The 17,884-nt window shown below is 46.4% G+C and overlaps 3 protein-coding genes across 3 annotated transcripts in view; 2 read left to right on the top strand and 1 right to left on the bottom strand.

The window, feature by feature from the left end:
* Positions 1-17,884, top strand: part of ERBB2 (erb-b2 receptor tyrosine kinase 2) — a 128,659-nt gene that overhangs the window by 27,989 nt on the left and 82,786 nt on the right. The window lies entirely within an intron of this gene.
* TCAP (titin-cap) lies at positions 956-4,239 on the bottom strand. Its single transcript, XM_053363087.1, has 2 exons — positions 4,021-4,239; positions 956-2,362 (listed from the first exon to the last, which is right to left on the bottom strand). Exons 1-2 carry the CDS (start codon positions 4,167-4,169, stop codon positions 1,978-1,980), a joined length of 534 nt encoding a protein of 177 aa, XP_053219062.1. The 5' UTR covers positions 4,170-4,239; the 3' UTR covers positions 956-1,977.
* PNMT (phenylethanolamine N-methyltransferase) lies at positions 7,653-13,817 on the top strand. The gene is made up of 3 exons (XM_053363084.1): positions 7,653-8,118; positions 11,668-11,878; positions 12,824-13,817. The coding sequence occupies exons 1-3, from the start codon at positions 7,959-7,961 to the stop codon at positions 13,251-13,253; spliced, it is 801 nt and encodes a 266-aa protein (XP_053219059.1). The 5' UTR covers positions 7,653-7,958; the 3' UTR covers positions 13,254-13,817.

The raw sequence follows: 17,884 nt of genomic DNA, 5'->3' as shown, positions 1-17,884 counted from the left end.
GAATATTTGCTGTTTCAAAGGTCTCTTCTCAACCACATCCAGGACGGAGTTGCAAAAAGATGTTGTGACTTAAAAGGACACCTTGCGATCACTTTTGGGTGTGTGTGTCCCCATGGGTTGTGTTTAATTAACTTTTACTCAGCGTATGGGGCTATACTATGCTGTTAGTTGAATACAGCCCATAATATCTGGGGAAGTCCATGTTCCTGTGCAGTACGTGTGTGTGTGTGTGTGTGTGTGTGTGTGTGTGTTTGAAGAGGGACTTCCATTCACACATCCTGGTGTGGGGCTGGCTGTGATGGAAGAGTGCTTGTTTTGAGGGCGTTTTACCTCTGGTAAGTAAGGAGGGTGTTGCATTCATACACGTGTAGTAGCAGCTCCAGGAGGGAGAGATCCCAAATGGAGACACAGAAGCAGCTTAATCCTGCCCCTTCCCACTGTTTCCCTACTGCAGTTCTTGCCCCTGTGGGCTCCTCCTTCCACCGCAAAGTTCCAGCCATGTTCATTTGTAAGGGTAAATAAGCCATGTTACTTTCCCTCTTTCCCCAAAGGAAGTCACGTGAACAGCTGCATGCTCCTTGACCAACGCAGGCTAGGCTGAACCAAACTATGGCACCCAAGTCAATGTTGTGTTTCTGAAAGCAGCAAGGTAAGGTTTGCTTTGCTTTGCTTCCTAAGGTGGCACAGAATCAGTGGCTGACTTGGGTTTCTTCATAGCTGGGACACCAGCTTCCTTTCCTTTGCACCCATTGGACTTCTGCGTCACTCTTAAGGGCGCACATCCCTTGAGCATGAAAAAGAGAGATGAGCAACTTTGCCAGGCAACCTGACAAAAACGCAAGGTCTTTGAAATTAAGGAGGTCTTTGAAATTAAGGAGACGTTTTTTCTGTCATTCCCCTCATTTTTATTTATCTTATAAGAATACAATAAATCACCATACAGCATTCCACTATATCTTCAAAAGTAAAGCAAAGGACAAGAAGTACAGGACATGGGGAGGTATTCACAGTGGATTTCTCTACAATTCTTAATGATTTGTCTATAGTTTATCATACCCTATGGGGAGGAGTCAGGTGTAAAACCAAATCTGTTTCTTGAACCTCTTCTGTCCAGGTTAACCCCTCTTCCTTTCCTTCTCTATTAGCCCCTTAATTCAACTTTGGCTCATCTTCAACATCCCAAGATGCAGATGTTCCTCATTATAAATGCACTGGGAAATTTTTACTGAGTTCCCGTACCCCAAGTCAGGTCTATCTAGGGAGGAGGGTGAGAGAACGCCACCTCAGAAGTTGTTTAGTCCCATTAACCTCTCCCTACTCTTCAAGTACAACATTCAGATTCCTCTCCAAACACCTGTGCAGGCCACATCGGCTGAAACAGAACCAGGAGCATCGCCAATGTCATCCATACTCTCTCACTTGCCACTAACCCTTCAACCTTCCTCTTCTTTCTGCAAGGAGCCCTCGCTCTCTCCTGCTAAGCTCGCAAAGCAGGGCTCCCATCACCATCTATCTACAAATATGTTTCACCCAACTATGTGAAACCATATGGAAGAGGGCCCTGAACCTCCATGAGCTGCTTTGTGCATGACATTCTCATTTTCTTTTTCTCTCTCCTTTAATTCAGGGGCTCTCCCTAACTCTCCCTGGGGAGGTAGTCCTTTTTTAAAAATAAAATAAACACCACCGCAATGCACGGTGCAGAAAGGAAAGCACTGGTGGCAGAAGTGCACGGTGCTGTACATCTAATATATACATTTACACACAGAGATAGTCCTAGTCCTAGTCCTTGCCCCACCCTCAAGAGTTCTCCGTTGGAGTCATCAAGGTGGCTTCAATCCTACCAAACCTTTTCTATGTGCCTGGGCCCCTTCGGATTGTCCTCATGCAGCAACAGATGTGGGGGGCCACCACCCCCAAGGCCTCCAAGCCAGTTCCCGAAGGAAAGTCCTTGCGTTGGGGAAGGGTCCCGTACGCTCAGCCTCTCTGGGCATCCTGAGACATGGAACGGGACAAGGAGCGGGGCAAGCCTTTCTTGAAGTCGGGGCAGGTGGGCTGGATGACCAGGGGCAGCTCCTTGGTGATCTCGGCCACAGATTTCTTGTCAAGACACACGCCAGTCACCGGCAAGGACTCCACAGACTCTGAGGGGGTCGGGGTGAGCTCCCTGGCGCTTAGCTTGGCCGGTGTGAAGATGGGCAAGGGCAAAGGCCTCTGGTAGGGCAGGTGGTAGGAGGTCAGAGGTTCGCCCAGCAGACCCAAGCGAAGGATGCCCCATGGAGACCTCTGCACTATGACCCGGGCTTCCTGTTGCTGGCGGTAGGTTTCTCTGCGCTGTTTGTCTGCTTCAAACCGAGACCAGCTGTGGAGAGAAGGAGTGGAAAATTAATCATAGATTCACCCCACAGCTCAGCTTCAGGCAGGGGTGCCCAAACTTTTTTCTTTTTTAAAAAAACTTTTCATTAAGCAATTTCAACATAACAAATTATCAAACCATATAATCGCATACATTATTTTTTCCTTTTTCCCTCCCTCCCTCCTCCCTCCCCCCTCCCACCAAGGACTTACCTCAGCTCCTCTCTCTGATTTCTCTGCACATAGTATTCTCTGCATGTTATAAAATTATACATATCCTTACCTTATCTATCTATCTATCATGTTCTCAACCAATAAATTTGTGTATGTTTATTCAAAACCTGCCAAGGAGTCCAGTTCATTTTGTTGTCTTTTTAGATAATTTGTAAAAAGTTCCCATTCTTCCTTAAAGTCACAGTTGTCCTTGTCCCTCAGTTTGTATGTCAATTTAGCCAACTCTGCATAGCTCATCAGCGGCAAGAGTCTTGATAACACAAGGATGGAAGAATGAGGAAATCTCAACAAACTTTTTTCAAAGAGGGCCAGATTTGGTGAATGAAGTGAGCATGTGTGAGGGCCAACCAGAGTTGTTGTCCTTTTTTTAGGATTGAAGTTCTTGAGCTTTTTTGGGGATTTTACTCCAAAAAATAAACTGCCACAGGGGATGGATTAAAATGACCGGCGGGCTGGATTAGGCCCCCCAAAGAGACTTTGGGGACATGCCTGCAGCATCTCCAGGTGGGACTGGGAGAGACTTCTGTCCCAATCCCTGGAGAGCCACTGCCAGTCCCTGTAGATAGTTCTAAGCTAGATGGCCCAGTGGGTTTTATTCAGTTTAACACAGCTTCCTAGGTTCCTATGCTCTTCTTTGCTGAAAAGGTTGACAAGCAGAGCAGCCATCTGACAGTGATGCCCTAGCTGCATCCAGTGTTACAGATCCCGCACTGAGCAACACCTCCTTCTGTTATTCCGTGCACCCCAAAGCCCCCTCTCCCAGCCTTAAAACCCCCCACACCTTACCATCCCAGCCCTAGCCTGGCAAATACGATTAGACTGCTTCATACCGGGCGAAATACTTTCTCCCCTAATTTCATACTCATACAAGTGTGATATCCTTGCAAAGGGTTAGAAAGGAAAGGGATAGATTAACTGGAGGAGAGATGTAGCACTCAAAACCAAACCACCACAATCACTAAAAGCAGAAGCTCCGCTTTCATTGTCAGAGGTGAGAGATGCAGTGGCTGCATTTGCTGAGGGCACCAAATTATTCAGGGGGGGGGGCGGGAAGCAAACAGCGCCTGGAAATTAGCTCCGAAAGGATGTCTAAAAGCTGAGTGAATGGGTAATGAAATGTCCAATGTGCCTCAATGTGATGCACACTGGGGCAAAAAAGCCCCCTAACTTTATACACTGATGGGGCCTGAGCTGTCTCTTTGACAGAAAGAGTCTGGCACCTCCAAGACTTGACTGTATCATAGAACCATAGAGCTGGCAGGGACCCCAAGAGCAGTGCATATTTAACTTCTCCCAATACTTGGCTTTATCTAGGCTTCCTTGGGAGGACCCAGCCAGTAGACTTCTGTAACAAATACAAAGCCACCTGGCTGGATTATAACAGTTTAGACCAAGCCTATCATCCCCACCAGACCCAAGCCCAACACTCACCCTTCCTCAGGCCTAGCGGTGAGTGAGAGGTCCTTCCATTCCGCACTGAAGGATTCCTTCCGGGATGTGTCTCTCTCGGATACCTGGCAGCTCAGCTCTGCTGCAGCCAGGTTCCCTGAGCTGCGAAGGACCACGCTCTTTCCGTGCATTGTTGCGTCTGGGCTGCTGCTCGAACTAGGATGCGTTCTCGGAGTCTCCCTTCGGTCTAGTCTATTGTCCCTGCTGCGGGTGATTTATATAGGTTTCCTGAATGCCGATTCCAGAGGGGTTGGCATTCAGAGCTATATCGGTCTTGCAAAGTCACCGGTGGAGCATTCTGATACCGGACACCTCCCCTCCCTTCCCCTGGGTGCGTTTGCTACTGGAAACCAAATGTGTGACGTGACAATATTTTTAATACATTTTTAACCCTGTCATTTCCTGGCAGCAACTTGTGGCTGTTGATGGGTCGTTTCATTAATTTAGCACGGGAGATCAAAACATGCACTATTCTGAGATGGGAGCGGGAAAGACGCTATAGAAATAATGTCCATTGCCATTTAATTTGGTGCTTCCATTCTGGGCCTACTGGAAGCCAGGACACAAGGGCTTCTTTTGATTCTCAAGAGGGATACCAGGCCATTGCCTAGAGAAATATCTCTTTCAATTGCTGAGGCTAAGCACCACAAACATATGAGGCACTCTCCCTTTGCAGTTTTCAACAATGGGTCTGTCACTGTGAGAACAGGATGCTGGACTAGATGGGCCTTTGGCCTGATCCTGCAAGTTCTCCTTATGTTCTTATGACTGCTATTTAGAAGCATTACTGCCTCTAACTGTGGAGGCAGGTCATAGCGACAGCTTTCAATAGCCCTCTCCTCCATGAATTTGTCTAATCCTCTTTTAAAGCTGGTGGCCATCTCTGGCTCCTCCAAATATTGAAGCCATGGCAGTATTTGACCGTCAGCACACAGTGGTATATGCAGTGGTTAATGCAGCATGACACTGTTGAATAGAAGTCAATGTTTAGTTTTTGACAACCTATGGGTGCCCATATTCGTCACCTGTCAAAAGAACCAAGTCACCAACGTCTAATGCAGTGGGAAGTTCACAATTCCTCAGTGGCAAGAGGAGCATGTGTGGCATTGCCTTCCACCAATATGGATGCCCTAAGGAAAAGCGGAACATTCCAGGATCAAATCAGAAACTGGGATGGATTTTGTAAATCCAGGACTGTCTCTGGAAAATGGGGGCACTTGAAAGGTCTGAGATCTGGATTCTAATCTTTGATCAGAAGTGGATTTTACTTCCCTTGTATCGTCTGTAAAATGGGAATGTGTTTAATTTCAAGGGTAAGTAGTGATTTTGAAGGAGGTTGAGCATTTCATGTGAAATCCAGTTGATTACTAGGGGAAATGTTTAATCCAGGGGTCAGCAAACCTTTTCAGCACCGGGTCGGTCCATTGTCCCTCAGACCTTGTGGGGGGCCGGACTATATTTTTGGGGGAGGAAATGAACGAATTCTTATGCCCCACAAATAACCCAGAGATGCATTTTAAATAAAAGCACACATTCTACTCATGTAAAAACACGCTGATTCCCGGACCATCCACGGGCCAGATTTAGAAGGCGATTGGGCCACATCCAGCCCATGGGCCTTAGGTTGCCTACCCCTGGTTTAATCTCCCCCACTTTCTCTTGTTCACTCTTCATCTCAGATGGGAAGGTTTTTTGAGAAAATACTTGGTTGCCAAAAGAAGACTGCAGTGACATGTGGCCTCATCCATGTTGATAATGAGAACGCTTACCGCTATGATCTCATGTGCTGCAGTGATACTAATTTCTGTAATGTACATGACCCTGTATATGATCTCATAGGTCCCTACGATGTCACTATGCTGACATGAAATTTCAGCAGAATTTCTGGAACTTTCTGGAGAATGAAACGAACTTAGGTGTCCTGCCTCTGACGAAGAGAAGTTACGAGCAAGGGGATGCGATTCAGAAAGGCATTTGGTGATGGATGGATGGAAGGGTTACGGGATTCACTGGCCAGAGAGGTTTGCACTGAGCCAGCACAGCTGAGTAACGACGCGTCTGGGGGATGAAGTCATTGGGAAAGAAAGATCTTTCCACCCACTCATTCCCCCTCCCCTCACTACCCCACTCTAGTTTCAGGAGGACCAACAGCCCTCCCTCCTTCCCTTCTTCTCTCTCGCACAGACACAGTGCCAGGTTCAAAGGCACTTTCGATCAGCCCCAGAGACAGAATGTCAAAACTTTGGCATAACGGGGAGAAAATGTCCTGAGTGGATTGAGCTGTCTCCTCCTATAGGGTGAGGTGGGGACAGGGGGCAACGTGACAAGCTGACTGGGCAAAAAAGTCACTCAGTAAGGAGTGTTGTGGGCAGAGAGGGCAGGACTGAGAGGGCAGGACTCTTGATGCACATGTCTCTCTGTGTGTGCAAGAGATTGTGGGAGCTATTGGTTGGAGGGAAAGCAGAGGGTGGCAAAGAGAAGGAAAACCAGTGAGTGGTGTGTCAGGCCTTGACCAGGCAAGAGGACTGGGCTCAAATCCTGGTACAAAGGTCACTTGAGGCCAAGTCATCCTCTCACAACCTAGCCTGCCACACAGGGTCATTGTGAGGACAAACGGTTAGAAGCGTAGGCATGCATACCCTCCAACATTTCTCTCATGAAAACAGGGGCGCCCTATTCCATAACAATAACAATAGTTTTACTATTTAAACCCCACCCATCTGACTGCTTTTGAATTATGGTGCTGGAGGAGACTCTTGAGAGTCCCATGGACTGCAAGAAGATCAAACCTCTCCATTCTGAAGGAAATCAGCCCTGAGTGCTCACTGGAAGGACAGATCGTGAAGCTGAGGCTCCAATACTTTGGCCACCTCATGAGAAGAGGAGACTCCCTGGAAAAGACCCTGATGTTGGGAAAGACGGAGGGCACAAGGAGAAGGGGATGACAGAGGACGAGACGGTTGGACAGTGTTCTCGAAGCTACCAGCATGAGTTTGACCAAACTGCGGGAGGCAGTGGAAGACAGGAGTGCCTGGCGTGCTCTGGTCCATGGGCTCACTAAGAGTCGGACATGACTAAACGACTAAACAACAACAACAACATCTGACTGTGTTGCCCCAGCCACTCTGGGCAGCTTCCAACATATACACAAACATAATAAAACATTAAACATTTTTTTAAAAGCCCTTCTCTATACAGAATTGCCGTCAGACGGCCCGGGAGTCAGATAACTCCATACCCTCCAACATTTCTGTGATGAAAATAGGGACGTCCTAAGGAAAAGTGCCACTGTAAACAGTCATGGCTTCTCCCCCAAAATTCTGGGAACTGGAGTTTGTTAAGGGGCTGAGAGTTGCTAGGAGAACTCTATTCCCTTCACGGAGGTACAAATCTCACAGTTCTCTGAGAAGAGGGCTTAATAGTAAAAACCACTAGACAGTCTCCTCTGTTGTAGGAGGAGTGGGGTGATTTGCAGGCCCCCCTGCCTCTTGCGTGGAAGGGGGTGCTGTCTAACCTTCTGCCAGCGGGGCTCTTCCCTGACAAATGACATAGACTCCCCCGCCCAGCCCATCCTAGTTCCTGACAGTAATTTGGTTATACTGGATGAACAGCCTCAATAAAGTGTCCTTTCAATAGAGTTATTAAACGACTATCCAGTGCGAGATAAAGCAATCCGTTCCCTCGCCCCCAGCGTTGCCAGGACCTCCATCAAGCTCCTGGAAAGGTCTTCTCAATTACTCCACGGCGAGCGGAAGAGTGTGCGAGAGAAATGGCCCCAATTTAGACAGGCCCCGCAGGCTGATCCTGATGGTATCAGCCCAAAGTACTCGGGACTAATTGCATTCGGTCAGCCTGGGCTATAAAGCCACTCACCCAGAGCCGGTTGCGTGAGCCGGACACAGCCAAGCATTTCCCCAGCCATGAGCACCAATGGTATCGCGGCTGTGGCCGAAAGCTACCAGAAGTTCAACCCTCGGGCCTACCTGCAAAACAACTACATGCCACCCCGTGCCAACTTCACGAGCGAAGAGTTTGCAGTGCCCTGGAAACTTCGCTGCCTGGCAGATGCCTTTGCCACGGGTAGGTAGACCTGTAATTGTTTTCCTTAGCAAACCTGGGTTTCAAAGGTGATCTCCCTTTGTCTCGTTTGAAAATCTTCCGCCTTGCCTCTTGACAGGGCCGGCCCACCCATGGGGCAAGGTGAGACGCCCGCCTCAAGCAGCAGGATTCACAGGGGGAGCAGATCCCAACGCAAACCTTTATTCTTCCTTTGTTCCTGATGTAGATCTTCATTCCCCTCCTTCTTCCCTGGCTGGGAGGCAGGCACCATTTAGTGGTTCGGCCTCAGGTGCCAATATGTCTTGGGCAGGCCATGCCTCTGGGTCATTTTTACCTTTTCCTTGACAACGTCACCATCCATCAGAAGTAAGCTTCCCAAATGCGGAGCTGTCTAAATTTGAAAAAAGTGCATTGCAAAAAAAGAGAGAGCTCCTTTGTAAACTTGGAGGGTGGGGAGTAAAATGCTTTGCAAAACCTGAACTATGACCTTCTAGGACCTCAGCATCTTTCTAACATTAATTAATTAATTAATTAATTAATTAACATTAATTAATTAATTAATTAACATTAATTAATTAATTAATTAATTAATTAATTAATGTTAGAAAGATGCTGAGGTCCTAGAAGGTCATAGTTCATAATTAATTAATTAATTAATTAATTAATTAATTAACATTAAATAGTTAGCTGAACCCAGGCAACTGACTTAGATTGGGTGAGATTTTGGCCTTGTAAGAAGCTCCATTAATGTGTGGCCCCAAAATTTTGCTTTCCCCTGAAACCAATGCCAAAGTTTAGTGCTAGTTTAGTGCCATTTTGAGTTCCAGCATCCTTAGGATTCATTAAATGCTCTTTAGATGGTGCGCATGCAGCCCAAGTCACTCGTTTTTTTAACCATCGCCAGAGGCTATCAACCACAGAAGTGATCGCAGGTGTAAGTCTTTGCTCCATTAGCTTGCTTAGCATAGGACTAGACAGGCCAGCTTTCTGGTCTGGTGTTTTATTTTCATATTGATAGTGATTACAATTTCTCCCTTAAAAAAAAAATACTTCTCTTAAATCAATTTCTTAATTGGATTTCTGAGCTGTGCCTGTTTCTAGAGCCCTGAAACTTTGCACCAAATACTGAGGATTGTAGCCAATGCTAGTCTTAGTCAGAGTTAAGGGACATGACTAATCCAGGTTCATGAATTTGAGCAGGTCTTCTCCGAATAGATCTTCGTTGAATACAATCCTGATACTCTGGCAATCTTACAGACTGATATATTAGTTGCAATCTGCTAGTCCGTACGGTTTGTAAATCATAACCTCTTTATCTTTTCATCTGCTGGCAAATAAACGAAACAGGAGTCAAGAAGCAGGAGGTAAACTGAGCTGCTGGGGTGGGGTCTGCCTATAAGATCTTTGCTCTGCGCTGCTTGGCACTTAAGTTTAGGAAAGGTGGCGACTTGAAATTAACTGAGTTCTCTTGCAAAGTTTGCAGAGCGGCTGAGCCATCTCGCAAAGCAGGCTGCTTTGATAGACTGTGATAGATTCCTGCTGTGATCTACTGTGGTAGGTTCCTGCCATGGGACTTTGCAAGAGCTCCATTAACATGTGGCCCTGAAATTTCAGGTCCCCCCTCCAAATAAAACCCACAACTGATGCCAAAGTTACTGTAAGTGCTAATTGGACAAGGTTGGATTTGGGGGTGGGCATTAACTTGTGGTCCCAATTTGCTGTGTCAATTACTTAGTTTGGGGGTGGCACAAAAAGTGTAGTTCTGTGTGTACAGTTCCCAGGAGCCTTTTGGCGGCAAGGTGTGTGTGTGTGTGTGTGTGTGTATTCTTAAATGAATGTACACAGCCAAAGTAGGAGACCACACTGCCACATTTTATCCAGCTTAGAAGGTTCTTTTTATCATATGTGGTGGCCTTGTAGTAAGGAAGAATGGATGCAGAAATATGCAGAAACGAGGAAACTTACCGGAAGAATACGAAATCAAGATAACATATATATATATACACACACACACACACACACACACACACACACACACATATATATACACACACACATATATATATATATGAATGGAAATGGTTTATTGACTATTTACAGATAAATTATAAACGGATAAAAACATGGACAGGATTATTGTAATAACCTGCAGTTTTATAAGAGTATATATTTAAAGAAGATGAATAAATGAGCAAATTAAGTTAATTTGGATATGCAGAAGATATTAAAAACTATTTTAAGGAACTGCATACAGAGGGGGAAGGAAGCCAAGTTTTGAAATATCAAAATGAATGTAAAATTAGTGAAATGTATAAACAGAAGGAAAGAAAGAAAGAAAGAAAGAAAGAAAGAAAGACATTTTATCTAGCTTAATCAGTGAGATCATGAGTGTGAGAAGGGCAATTGACCAATGAGAGGGGAGGATCCTTATGGGCAGGGGGATCCTGGAGGCGACTGAGTCACTTCTACAAGGTGTGAAGGAGGACCCAGATGCCTAGGCTTCTCTTGCCAGACAGCGTGTTGCGATGTGGAGTGAAAGGGATGCTAGTTTGGTAGGTGGCTTGCGAGACATCACAATATGGAACCGCTCTTCCGGCTATGTGGAAGACTTAAAATGCAATTCGTGTGCAGATTCTTACAACTCGGCTGGCTTGGAAAGATCCAGAAAACAGGACCATCTTTCAAGCTGTGCCTCATTCCTCCAGGCCTTGATTGGCTGGGAGCTTCTATCTGACTTTCCCTTGGGCATTTTGTCAATCAGCGATAAGGTGACCAAATGCAATAGAATACAAGCCTCTTGTGCCTGTGATATTTTATTAGAAGCGGCAATTTTGGCAGGTGCTGTTTTTCCTGTATCTCCTGAACTACTGTATCACAAGTACTGGATCCTGCTTGCCTCTCAATATAATTTCGGTGGGAAATCTTCCAGTGAGCTGCGCCTCCATGGGATCAAATCTGTTGGGGTCGGGGAGTGGGAGAAGGGGAGCATTTGCAGCAGGCATCTCCATTACATTTCCCCACACAAACAGAAAAGGGAACCGAGTAGCCTGGATTCTAGGTTTCTCCTCAAGATACGACTTTAGCCATTTGACTTCCACCCTTCACCTTATGAGAAGGTCATTTCTGAACAGAAAATTAGGGGCCAGGGTATTGAATCCTCTTTTATGATTGTATTTGGGAAAGACTTGCACTCCCCCTCCACCCTCATTATGAATACAGATTTATTTATTTTCTAAGAGGTTTCCAGTATTTTATGTACCGTATTTTTTGCTCTATAAGACTCACTTTTTCCCTCCTAAAAAGGGGAAATGTGTGTGCGTCTTATGGAGCGAATGCAGGCTGTGCAACTATCCCAGAAGCCAGAACAGCAAGAGGGATTGCTGCTTTCACTGTGTAGTGATCCCTCTTGCTGTTCTGGCTTCTGAAATTCAGAATATTTTTTTTCTTGTTTTCCTCCTCCAAAAACTAGGTGCGTCTTGTGGTCTGGTGCGTCTTATAGAGCGAAAAGTACGGTAGTTGTTTATCGCCAGATATGATTGCACCTTAGTTCTTTATTCTCACTCCTTGCAGGGGAAATCTGCGGCCGCACCCTTATTGATATTGGCACAGGCCCCACCATTTATCAGCTCCTCAGTGCCTGCGACTACTTTGAGGAGATAGTGGCCACAGACTACCTGGAAGTGAATCGGGCCGAGATACAGAACTGGGTGCTCGGTGAAGACTCCAGCTGCTTTGACTGGTCCCCTTACATCCAGTATACCTGTAAGATTGAAGGCAATGGGTAAGAAATAAATGCTGGAGAGAGAGGCATGGCTTCCCAAGGAATAAGCCTGGGGATGCAATCATGGTTACCTGTGATCTACCATGCCTTACCTGGCTGCTGGCGCTGTGGTCTAAACCACTGAGCCAATTGGGCTTGCCGATCAGAAGGTCGGCGGTTCAAATCCCTGCGATGGGGTGAGCTCCTGTTGCTTTGTCCCAGCTCCTGCCAACCTAGCAGTTTGAAAGCATGAAGTGCAAGTAGATATAGAGGTACTGGCTGTGCAGTGCAGGTGACAAAGAGCTTAGCAGAGGGATGGGAAACCTATGGCCATCTAAGTATACCCATTACAAAGCACCTTTTTTATAATATAAAACACCTACAATATATGATTACTGCGGCAAGACTGCTATATGCACAAAGACTGCTATACGCACAAAGAAAAGCACAGCCTTACCCACTATAGAAGAATGGCTGATAAAATTATTGGACTTGGCTGAGACGGCTAACATGTTTAATTAGAGAGAAATCATTACCAACATTTGTTGAGGATTGGAAATTTCTTATGGACTTTTTGTGCGAAAGAGAAAATGAGCTTGTAATATCTGGATTTGAAGATTGAAAAAATGCTGGTTTATAGAGGATAGAATGGTTGGATCTTAAAGAATAAATATCATATGTAGCCGCAGAGAGCTGGAAGTCCTTTTATTTTATCTTTCTTCAGTCCTCCCCCCTCTATTCCTTTTCTCTTTCTTTCTCCTTCTTTAGATTTCTCATATTTTTTTCCTTCTGACTTTGCTCCTTTTTAGATTCAGAAACAACTATCTGACTTTTAGAAGACATCTGGAGTTTTTAATGTGTGATGTTTTACTGTGGTTTTATGATTTGTTTTGAAAGCCTCCCGGAGTGGCTGGGGCAACCTAGTCAGATGGGCAGCATATAAATAACAAATGATTATTTATTTAGGGAACCGTGGAAGGAAAAAGAGCAAAAGCTGAAGAAGAAACTCAGAAGGATCCTTCCCATCGATGTCCACCAGGCCAAACCTCTAGGTTCCTCTCTCAGCCAACCAGCCGATGCTTTGGTCTCTGCTTTCTGCCTGGAAGCCGTGAGCCCTGACCGACCGAGTTTCGACCGGGCCCTGCGGAACGTCACAACGCTTCTCAAGCCTGGTGGCCACTTCCTCATGATCGGGGCTTTGGATGAGTCCTTCTATTTGGCTGGAGAAGCCAAGCTGTCAGTCGTGCCCGTCAGCGAGGCAGATGTCAAGGAATCCTTCGCCAAGAGCGGCTATCGCACCCACAACTTCCGCTCCTACGTCATGCCGCCGAGCCTGAAGATTGGTGTGGATGATGTGCAAGGGATCTTCTTCATCCATGCACAGAAGACAGCCTGATCCTAGCTCGCCTAGCAGAAACACACACACAAGGCCCTTGCGCCCTAAAACCCAGCTTATTGCATGCTGCTCCTGTTCTTTTCTGTATTGCTGCTCCTGTGATGATAGCTGATCCTCTGTTCTGTGAGTGCAAATAAGTGTGTGTTCACTTCCACACCATACATTTAACATGTTTAAAGCATATGGCTTTCCCCCCCGAACTGTAGTTTATCCCTCACAGACCTAGAGTTCCCAGCACCCTTAACAAACTACAGTTTGCTGAATTCTTTGGGAGGAAGCCAGATGCTTAAAATGTTCTCTTGCATTGTTCACACAGATCAAAATGTCAGCCTGTTGTCCCCCCCCCTCACCTTTAATCCAGATTTCCTATTTCTGTGGAAAATCTAGTGCTGAAATCTAAACAAAAATCCTGTTGCTGACAGCCCTTTCGTGACATCTTAATGACCTGTTTGCAATATCAAGTCCCCCCCCCCCCATTTATTGCAAAGCGCTTGACGTTCCTTGTAAACTACTTAAGAGGTTTTACTACGGTTAAGTGGTATATAAATTTTGTTATGAAATAAATCTGGAGGTACATTTCCTTGGTACACGTTCCTTAGGACATGAAGCAGGATGGAGGTTTCCCAAATGTTGACCTTTTTTACTTTCCATATTGACTCTTCTGCCAAGGTATCCTAGCACATTGCAGAAGATTCTGAGGCATGGCCTGTGGTGGGCTCTTGTCTTCCTGTGTGAGGCTGACCAAGCCTCTTGGGCTTCAGAAAGTGCAACCCAGAACAGAGCCGCCAGTCCCCTGTATTCCCTGCTCATTGCAGGAGAAAAGTAGTATGGTACAGGCAAAACCTATATTTCAGGTAAGCTTTACGGCCATTATTATTCCCTTTCCTGCCAATGTTCAGGCAGGAGGTCTTTTTGCTTGTGTAGGTAGAAAGTACCACTCATACACAAGAGGGAGGTACCAGAAGGCTTGAGGGAACCTTAAGTATTGGGTAGAAGCACAAAAGTAAATAAATCCCTGCACATATTTGTCAGGGACAAGGGTTGTAGTCAGGAAATCCTAACATGTTGGTTTTCCGTGTGCAATGTTTCGTAATGGAGCAGTATTTTGTAATATGAGCCCTCCGCTCGCCCAGTACAACCCAGACACTGGTTTATTACCATACCTGTTTGCGACACAAAGGCAGAAATCTAAGAGGGAAATCTCCTCTTGCTGAGGAGAACATGTCGCTAGAGTCTGAATTAGGCGTGGCAGTCCAGAGATTTAAAAAAACAACAATGGAGGCATCCGAGGACAAAATTAAGTGCTTCACCAGACGTGTTTCGATTTCTTATTTAAATAGCAGCTGCTGGTGGGCGGATATCAGATTGGGATGTTGTTGTTTCAAAAACCCTTCCCTCTGTGGCACAGTCCAGGTTAAGGGGATGTTCACAATACCACATACCAGTGCGCTCCCACTGCTAGGTTTTTAGCTTTCACACAATGCTAGCCACATTCGAGATCAAGCCAGTGGTTTTCCTCACAAACACTGCTGTCTGATGCATCCCCCCACCAATCCAATCAGAAAACAGAATGCGGAATAAGCGATAATATGAACATTTGAGGCAGCTGTCACACATGTGCAGATGAGTGCAAATGCTCCATGAATGTTCCAGGGGAAAGTGACAGGGCCAGGAAACCAAAAAGGTTCTGTGCATCAGGCAAAGGCACCCGCTTCCAATGGAGGCCAGACATTTTAAAAAATTCCAGCAGGCATGGTAATTGGATTTTGACTTCATAGTCTTAACTCGTTTTTACTCATTGCATTGTATCCTTGAGATGGCTGTAGCTAAGTGGCATATAAATTGTTTAAACAAACACAATTAATAAAATGCATCCTTAACAACAACAAGAATATTCCGTTTGCAAAAATTATCTCTGCTCGCCAAGAACATGGGTGAGCTTTCAGGCACAGAGGTAGGAACGTAGGAGGGGGTCTCCTACCAAGTTCAGACTTATGCAGCTCAATATCAAGTCCATTTCACCCGGATAATATGTCCTGACTGACAAAAGGAGTCACCATAGGGGCTTCCAATTCTTAGGGGCTGAGGTCCCTTTGGCTCCCCCTCAATAAAACATTTGAGGTGGCCAGCCCCCCCCCCCAGTGTTGATGGGCATTGCCATTCAAATGGTGGGCATGTGCTGCATCATGTGATCAATTATGTGGGGCGGGGCTTACCTGGGCACCCCCAATATTTTATTCAAGTTGGCACCCCTGCAAGTCACCAGCCATCGTGGACTGCTAACCCTAATAGCTGTGTCCTCCCTCCACTGTTAGAGGCAGTAATGATTCTGTAGGCCAGCTGCTGGAAACCACAGGAGCTGGGAGGGGTCTTCTGTTCATGTCCTGCTTGTTGGTTTGCCCCAGGTTGGCCCCTGTGAGAATAGGATGCTGGACTGGATGGGCCTTTGGCCTGATCCACGAGGGCTCTTTTTATTTCCTTTAAAAAGGTAAAGGGACCCCTGACCATTAGGTCCAGTCGTGGCTGACTCTGGGGTTGCAGAGCTCATCTCGCTTTATTGGCCGAGGGAGCCGGAGTTTGTCCACAGACAGCTTCCGGGTCGTGTGGCCAGCATGACTAAGCTGCTTCTGGCGAACAAAAGCAGCGCACGGAAACACCGTTTACCTTCCCGCCGGAGCGGTACCTATTTATCTACTTGCACTTTGAGGTGCTTTTGAACTGCTAGGTTGGCAGGAGCAGGGACCGAGCAATGGGAGCTCACCCCGTCGCGGGGATTCGAACCACCAACCTTCTGATCGGCAAGTCCTAGGCTCTGTGGTTTAACCCACAGCACCACCCTTATTCCCTTACAATTTTTTATTCATTTTCCATACAATTTAACAAATTCAATTCCGTTTCCACACAATGTTCCCTTAGCATTTTGACTTCCCACCCTTACCCCCATGATGTTTCTGTTCAAATCCTTTTATCTACTGCCTTAAATATAATAAATTATTTCTATAGCGTATTTCCCACGTTACATTCTTTTATCATTCCCACTCCTTGGCTTATATTTTCCAGTCCTGCCTGCAATTTCATTGAACTATAATGTTTTCTCAGGTAATAATATAATAATGGTCTCCGCTCTTCCGCAAACATTTCGTCTTTTGGGCCTCTTGTTTTTTGCCACCAGTTTCACCATCTCCATATAGTCCAATAGTTTTAAAATCCACTCTTTTGTTGGAACTTCTTATTCTTTCCATTTCTGCGCGTACAGAATTCTGGTTGCAGTGGTAACATACATAACCAATTTAACCCACTTTTGCGGGGGACTTCTGCCCCTATTATCACCCCCCCCCAAAAAAAATGCTTTTTTGGGAAATGACAATTTGGCTCTTTCTATTTCCTCAAGCCCTCCCCTGGCAACAGCATGTGCTCTGTCCTGCCACTGAGCTACAGGCCCTCCACCCAGGATCCACTAGCATGGGCACTTTTCCTAAAGGGAGGGTGCAAAGCAGCCCTTGAATGCTCTCTGGCCTTCAGCAGAAGCGCAGAGGTGGCCTTTGATGACGAGCTCCAGCAGGTCACCTTCACCCACCCGTTTCCGAGCTCCCGGCCAAAAGGACGGGCAGAATGTACAGTTCTTTGAAAGCGGCCTGGGCTTTCAAAGGGGAAGAAGTGCCCTTTTCATGGCAGCAGGAGGATTATTATTAATCCAGCACACACATCGAGCCAGAAGGTAGATACTATATAAAAATCCAGCATGGCACAAATACAGCTGGTCAGCAGAGCCCGAAACAACTGGCACCTGGGTGGTGAAGAGGGCAGAAGGCAGGCTGCCCCCTCTCCTGCTTTTAGTGACTTGCAGAAGATCTGGCTTCCAACCTTGGCTTGGCTGATTCTTCTAGCTCAGCCAGCTTCCCTTGCCTAACAAGTGGTGCTCTCAAGTGGTGGCAATTAACAACAACAACAACAACAACAACCACTTATTAATACCCTGACCATCTGGCTAGGTTTCCCCAGCTACTCTGGGCAGCTCCCAACAGAATATTAAAAACATGACAGTAAGAGGTGTTCGACACTGAACAGATTCCCACGAGAGGTGGTGAACTCCCCTTAAAGGTACAGGTAAAGGTACCCCTGACTGTTAGGTCCCGTCATGGACGACTCTGGGGTTGTGGCGCTCATCTTGCTCTATAGACCGAGGGAGCTGGTGTATGTCTGCAGACAGCTTCCTGGTCATGTGGCCAGCATGACTAAGCCGCTTCTGGTGAACCAGAGCAGCGCAAAGAAACGCCGTTTACCTTCCCGCCGGAGTGGTACCTATTTATCTACTTGCACTTTGACGTGCTTTCAAACTGCTAGGTGGGCAGGAGCAGGGACCGAACAACGGGAGCTCACCCCGTTGTGGGGATTCAAACCACCGACCTTCTGATCGGCAAGCCCTAGGTTCACTGCTTTAGACCACAGCACCACCCGCGTCCCTGAACTCCCCTTACTTTGCCGGTTTTTAAGCAGAGGTTGGATGGCCGCCTGTCATGTATGATCTAGTTGAGATTCCTGCATTGCAGAGGGTTGGACTAGATGACCCTTGGGGACCACTCTAAAGTTTCTGACCACTCTGAGATTCTATTAAATGTACCTTCCAAGGC

This window comes from Podarcis raffonei, chromosome 13 (genome assembly GCF_027172205.1).
Source record: "Podarcis raffonei isolate rPodRaf1 chromosome 13, rPodRaf1.pri, whole genome shotgun sequence".
NCBI classification, from domain to species: Eukaryota; Metazoa; Chordata; class Lepidosauria; order Squamata; family Lacertidae; genus Podarcis; species Podarcis raffonei.
This window is presented reverse-complemented; position numbering and strand designations above follow the sequence as displayed.

What these genes read in the sequence shown, in the direction of transcription:
- TCAP (XM_053363087.1), bottom strand. Translation starts at nt 4,169, where the DNA reads ATGCACGGAAAGAGCGTGGTCCTTCGCAGCTCAGGGAACCTGGCTGCA. An exon ending in ACCGCTAGGCCTGAGGAAGG is followed by an intron (nt 2,363 to 4,020) that starts GTGAGTGTTGGG and finishes TTCTCTCCACAG; the next exon opens with CTGGTCTCGGTTTGAAGCAG.
- PNMT (XM_053363084.1), top strand. Translation starts at nt 7,959, where the DNA reads ATGAGCACCAATGGTATCGCGGCTGTGGCCGAAAGCTACCAGAAGTTC. An exon ending in GGCAGATGCCTTTGCCACGG is followed by an intron (nt 8,119 to 11,667) that starts GTAGGTAGACCT and finishes CACTCCTTGCAG; the next exon opens with GGGAAATCTGCGGCCGCACC. An exon ending in TGTAAGATTGAAGGCAATGG is followed by an intron (nt 11,879 to 12,823) that starts GTAAGAAATAAA and finishes TTATTTATTTAG; the next exon opens with GGAACCGTGGAAGGAAAAAG.